The following is a 6,024-nucleotide window of genomic DNA, read 5'->3' as shown; positions in this document are numbered from 1 at the left end:
GCGCAGTGCTACAGCCCTCCGAAGATCCGTGGAGTCGCTTGACTGGAAGCAACACATGGAAAAAGATGGTGTTACATACTCGCAAGCACATTGCATTGAGGGCAGCATTTCTACGGCTCCCTCTATAGCAAGCACGATAGATGAGGAGCCACAAACGACCGCTTCAGCATACTTGATGATGAAAGCAACGACCTTTGCAACCGGAACAATCGACGAGACTCTCGAAGCGCTGGCGTCGCCTGTTACGGAAAATTATCGTCGCGCGATGCACTTTTTGCACGGATCGCGTTTTATCGATGGAGTATGCTTGCACACAATTACTCAGGCAGACTCCAAACAGGCAAAATCAAATACGCAAGTATCAACAACTCTCAAGTGGGCGGCCTATGACGATAGAAAACTAAAGAATTCTATAGAGGGTCCTGTCGGCACAGACTACTGCTTTATTGAGCACTCAGGCATCCACTATGGTGACTCTGACAACAGCATCGATGGACTATTTGGATTCTCTATTCAGGAATCGATTGTCCGAGATAGTGAAGTGCCCTCGCTTGCTGGAGTCGGATTGGCACGTGGTCATCTCCATCGCACTGGCATCATAATTATGCCTACAGATCGCCCCGATGTTGTTCAAGTCACTTCGATTTTGCAGATGCGTATGACAGAGAATGTTGCGTTAGGTGCCTTGACTGACGTCAATACAGCTGTATTGAGCTCCGGGAAACCGCGGTCAGCAGCCTTAGCTCGGCTAATGTGTCGCCGAGTTGCCGCAGTGGGGAGATTGGAGCTTTTGCTGGAGCGCCGCCGGCTTAACAAGCTCGATCATTTGCCTCAGGCCGAATGGGTTGCTGATAACGTGCGTAAGACTTGTGCTGTATGCCGAAAACAATTTACGCTCAGGCGGCGCAAGCATCATTGTCGACACTGTGGAGAAGTCGTGTGCGCTTCTTGTGCTCCCAAGCGTGAGGTTGAAACGGACACTAATGCTGCTATCAATGTCCGCCTATGCACGGCCTGCGTCGTACAATCGCGTATGAAATTACAAGAAGCTCGAGGCTTTCGCATTCCTTTAAGCAGCATGAGGGATGCCGACTCATCATCAGTGTCCCCGTCCTTGAGTAATATGACTGAGACATTCTGGCCTATGACTCATAGTGATAACGTTGAGACGAAAACACGATCAGTAGCGTTATCATCTGGAAGCAGCAGTTTTTCAATATTGAGTGACTTGCATAGCTCTTCGCGAATAATGTGCAAGGGCCACACAGATGAAGCAATTGACTACGAGGATGATCTTGTGAAAGTATCATCGGGCAACTCCAGTAGTTATTCTCTTAGCGAGTTTGACTCTATCGACAGCCTTGTTTCTACTTCTGAATCTACTCAAGTGGAAAGAGATTGTCAACTTGTACAATGCAGTATTAGCAGTGAGCGAATTGGCAGCAGATATTATTCGACCTGCTCTCCACATTCACTGGGAAGCTGCACTCTACCGTCTGATGACCTGCTTGAGCGCATTCAATCGATGAAGACCAATTTATCCATTTTAAGGAATTCATGTGATCATTTGAGGAGTGCTAGCTTTCGCATGGGCAATGGTGCTGATAATCTATCGAGTTTTGTCGCCGACGCTGAAGTTTTGACTCCTCGCCCCGCCGTCGAAGCGCTTGATTCTCACAGTGAATTGTACGATGTAAGAAGACGAACGAGAAGCAGTGGATATGAGAGTTCATTGGATATCGATTTTATAAACACAAACGAGCAATTTACGCTTCTCTGCCCTCAGATAGGGCGCCAGTGGCGGACGCAAACCTACAGCAGTGTGCATCAAGATCCTGGTGAAAAGTCTTACGTGAGCGCAAGGTTATCGAGCATGTCATTTGTGTCAACCTTGTCCGATTCGACAATGCTTGGCGACGAGGACACCCCTGAACAACCAGAGTCACAGAATTTTGATTGCAAATTTTTGAATGTGGAGGGACGTGGCGAGCGCCAAGCCGAACTATTGGCTCTCAAACAGAAGATCGAGGTGCTTCAACGGTCATTGGCTGCGGCAACATCGCAGCTTGATAGCATCCAGCCATATCGAGCGCCAAGTCGATTTCGGCAGCAGCTATTCGACCCAGTGACTGCAAAGCATGAAACAATTCATAGGCAGCTGGTGGAAGAGTTACACGAAATTTTGGGTGTAAGCAGCACGAGCCAAAATAACAGCTAATTTTTTTTCGAATCGAGCTCCATATTTTCAGCACCACCTCGGGTAAATAATTGATGATGAACTGGCTTAGAAATATAATGCCAAAAGTAGTACGAGCTTGCATTGATCACAGTCCATTTTATTTTGAGACTGGGAATATTGCGTGCCAGATTCTTTTGCTCACCATTGTAAGGGCGTAAAGCGTCGATCTTGCTCTGTATACACCGATGAAAGCAGATAACGATACATGTCGCAGAAAGCAATGGCAACGCAATCTAATGATCTCCTGTACTTGATTCTAAGTTAACGCAGATATCGAGTATATCTTTTCTAGATTCATCTACAGTCATTACCAGAAAAGGATTTACTATTATAAGTTGTCAAACGTAGGCATTGAAGGAACCTTTCAAGTATTATATTTCGTACAGCTGTAGCATGTTCGCATCTACTCCGTATCTGAGTCGTCAAACACCTCAGCAATTTTGCCAAAGCGCTCAGAGTGGTAATTGGTGTACGTCAAAAATGGGTTCGAAAGCTTTGACTCAAATGTCGGTACAAAGCCTGACGGTGTGAAACCAAGTTCAGTATAAATCTGCTTGCGAAGCATGCGCGCTGCGATATCATCACGACAAACAAAATATAATTTTATGACGTAGTTCGTCCATTTACTTGTGTCTGACCGTACCAGTGATGAAGGTACATGGACTGAGAATTTTTTCCTTGCACCCCGGACCGCTAATGACATCATTTGCCAGCCAGCGCATGGTCTCAGCATACTTGCTCATACAGCTGACAGTCTGCGAATCGATAATGTCAAAAGTTGGTCTTACAAATCGACCGACATGTCAGAGCAAAACATCGTACCAAATAGGGAGGGTCCATCAGAATGTAATCAAAGAAGTGATGAAATTTGTCTGGAAGGTTTGTGGGATCATTATAATCGTAAAATACAAAATGTCCGTTGTACTTTGCGTCAAAGCGGCGATCATACTCGAATAAAAACACATTGTCACTGATAATGGGCGAATCGCTTTCGTTTTGAATTTTAAGAAAATCACGATACGCAGCCGGCGCACTCACAAAAGCGATGCGCTTTGCTTTACTTTGGTCAATTGCTTCTTGTGCTAGCGCGCGGCCAGTCTGGTCGTCATACCAGCTACATTTTAATGTATACGTTTGAATCATTATTAAGATTTAGAGAATGTTAACTGATACACGCACAACTGCGAAAGACGAAAGTTTTCGGTTACTGATGTATCGTTTTGCGTCAGGTGCGCTTGGATATGTGCCTTCAGCGCTGCCAGAGTGTCGGCCGAGAGCTCACTGGAAAGCAAGGCTTCCATTATTGCTGATCAAATGAGTTTTAACCAATCGAGAAAGTTTTGACTACTGCTCAATTTTTGCAATGGATGAGTTACTGGCGAGCGAGCTGTCAGCCGAAACGCTAGCAGCACTACAGGAGCATTTGCTGGAGTGCCACTTAGAGGATGACGCATCTCTCGGAGAATTTTCGGCTGTCGCAGTTGTCCGTGGCTTATATGATACTGAACCTAAGCTTTTGATCAACATACTCAGACTGCATGCCCTCGTTTCGTGAATTAGCTGGTACGACGAGAAAACTGGGCGCGCGTTAGCACAAGAGGCTATCGACCACAGCAGTAGCGAGCTCAAAATAGCATTTGTGAGTACGCCTTCAGCTTATCACGCCTTTCTTAAGATCATGAGCGAGATGGAGGACAAGACGAAGCGGGACGCTATGGGCAATAACGTTTACATCTTCGAGTACGACCGACGATTCGGGGAGAAGTACGGCGATCGTTTTTGTTTTTATGATTACAATAAACCCACGGACCTGCCTGAAAAATTTCATCACTTTTTCGATTACATATTGATGGAGCCGCCACATTTGGTAAGTTGTTTCTATGTTTCGTTACTGCTAAGCTTTTCTGGCTGTTGATCGTGTATCTCTGTCGTAGAGCTCCAACTGCTTGGAAAAGTTCTCCAACACTATGCGATGGCTTGCTAGGGACGTGGAAATTACGCCTGGAAAGAAAGATCGCGTCATCAACCCCTCCACATTTATTAACTGTACGATATGAAAATATAAGTTGTAAGTCATACATTGAAAGGGATTGATACTTGGTGATGTACAGCCCAACTTTTTCGGAAGGAGATGAAAGCCGATCTAGGTTTCACTCCCACGGGCTTTCTCCCAGTATTTCAATCAAAGTTGTCCAACAACCTTTTCACATACACAAATTACGAGTCAAAGCGGTTCGGACCTTGCGAGGTGTCTGACGGCGAGGATAATGCCTATGACTAAAGTTCATGAATTGTACTCACCACAGTGTCTCATATGATTGTTATAGAAAATATATTACGTCAAATTCATTTAAGCGCTCTGCATGTGAGTTGTTGATAGTATCTACAAACAAGGCAGAGTGAACATGGCAGCCGACCATGCTCATCGGCAGCACATTCATTCAGTCGTTTGAGCCGGAACCGAGGCTATAGTTTACTCACAATAAGTATGCTCGATTCGCCACTCGCCGTCAGCATCACTTGACACAGGCGCCGGCGCCGTAGGGACTTTTACTCCATTCACCATATTCGATTTCTGCTTCTCTTGAGTGAAAGCGCTTAAGATGTTCCTTGGTATGGGCAATCAATTGCCTTGTGGCGAAATAATAAGTTAACAAATTCGATTTTATGACGGACTCCCCTATCCGGGTGTTATACCAGGGACAATGTCTCGTCACCAAGTCGTGGTATTCCTACAACAAACGATAGATTGAATCCGTAGGATCCTTGCAGATAGCTATTTCACTCAGTTCTCTGCATGTAGATTCATGACAATAATTCCTGCTACAAACCGTACCATTTCGGTGTTTTAACGGTCTTGCAATTCCTAGCACATATCTCTGGGAATATTTTCTTAAGCTGCATACCCTCATTCTCCATTCTAGAGTGAACCAGTATTTTGCGCCAATTATCCGTGAGGTTTCGCCGATCTGCACAGCGTGCCAAGTGCCGACTCAGCAGTACTGTCACTTCGTGGCAGGAATGAAATTGCACGATATTGCGAAACCCAGTCGCTTCTACTATCCATCGGCCCTAGCGTAAGAGACGACAGCTTACAGCTGTAAGTTACTATGCTACCACAGACATACTCTGGAGACCGCGACACGCAATTGCTCTCTCATTTCCCATCTGAGACCGCGGCTAAATGCCGTTTCTGACTTCCGAGCCTGCTCGCGTCAATGAGTAGTTTTGTTGCTATCAATTTTGACCAAACGTATGCCCTACACGAAAGCTATTGCAAACACGTGCCCGCACCAAAAGCGCTTCTTCATTCTGAGAGAGGTGGTCTATTCCTCTAGGACGAGAGCGTGAAACCTGACCCTTTCTTCGTTTGTTGACCCATGGCTTGTGGCGATTCAGCCAAACCATACCTGCAGCGAGGCTGCCGTAACTTTGCGCTTGGAGGAAGCGTAAGTTAGGTCACCGACCTTTCGTTCTATACTCACGACAAGTACGAGTTTAGCGGATCGCAATCCGCTTACTCCAGGAGTAATTACAACCTTAACCCAAGGCTAATTAACTTTTCCGTTTGAATTCAATACCTGACTTTTTTATTTTTATCGGCGGCAAAACCGCCTACCGTACTTCATAAAATACAAGCCACTCAAAAAGATCACTTTTTTATTGATTTTCGTTCACCTCTTAACATTAAGGTGATTTTTGTTTAACAAAAAAATCACTACATGGGTAATGACCAAACAAAAAAATCACCCCGGAGTCCGCACTCTAGTTTGGCATCATGAAGG

The 6,024-nt window shown here is 45.4% G+C and overlaps 3 protein-coding genes across 3 annotated transcripts; 2 read left to right on the top strand and 1 right to left on the bottom strand.

The window, feature by feature from the left end:
• Positions 1 to 55: 55 nt before the first annotated feature.
• PHALS_08800 (Lysosomal trafficking regulator LYST and related BEACH and WD40 repeat proteins) lies at positions 56 to 2,218 on the top strand (the record flags this gene model as incomplete). The annotated part of the gene is made up of 1 exon (XM_024724216.1): positions 56 to 2,218. One exon carries the CDS (start codon positions 56 to 58, stop codon positions 2,216 to 2,218), a length of 2,163 nt encoding a protein of 720 aa, XP_024575115.1.
• Positions 2,219 to 2,642: 424 nt separating this feature from the next.
• Positions 2,643 to 3,540, bottom strand: PHALS_08799 (n-adenine-specific dna methyltransferase 2; the record flags this gene model as incomplete). The annotated part of the gene is made up of 4 exons (XM_024724215.1): positions 2,643 to 2,809; positions 2,883 to 2,994; positions 3,062 to 3,353; positions 3,419 to 3,540. 4 exons carry the CDS (start codon positions 3,538 to 3,540, stop codon positions 2,643 to 2,645), a joined length of 693 nt encoding a protein of 230 aa, XP_024575114.1.
• Positions 3,541 to 3,684: 144 nt separating this feature from the next.
• On the top strand, positions 3,685 to 4,520 carry PHALS_08798 (n-adenine-specific dna methyltransferase; the record flags this gene model as incomplete). Its single annotated transcript, XM_024724213.1, has 4 exons — positions 3,685 to 3,722; positions 3,800 to 4,106; positions 4,174 to 4,285; positions 4,351 to 4,520. The coding sequence occupies 4 exons, from the start codon at positions 3,685 to 3,687 to the stop codon at positions 4,518 to 4,520; spliced, it is 627 nt and encodes a 208-aa protein (XP_024575113.1).
• Positions 4,521 to 6,024: the final 1,504 nt, after the last annotated feature.

The sequence above is a fragment of the Plasmopara halstedii genome (assembly GCF_900000015.1).
Source record: "Plasmopara halstedii genome assembly, contig: Scaffold_323, whole genome shotgun sequence".
Taxonomy (NCBI): Eukaryota; Oomycota; class Peronosporomycetes; order Peronosporales; family Peronosporaceae; genus Plasmopara; species Plasmopara halstedii.
The sequence above is the reverse complement of the archived record's forward strand: the minus strand, read 5'-3'. Positions and strand labels throughout refer to the sequence as shown.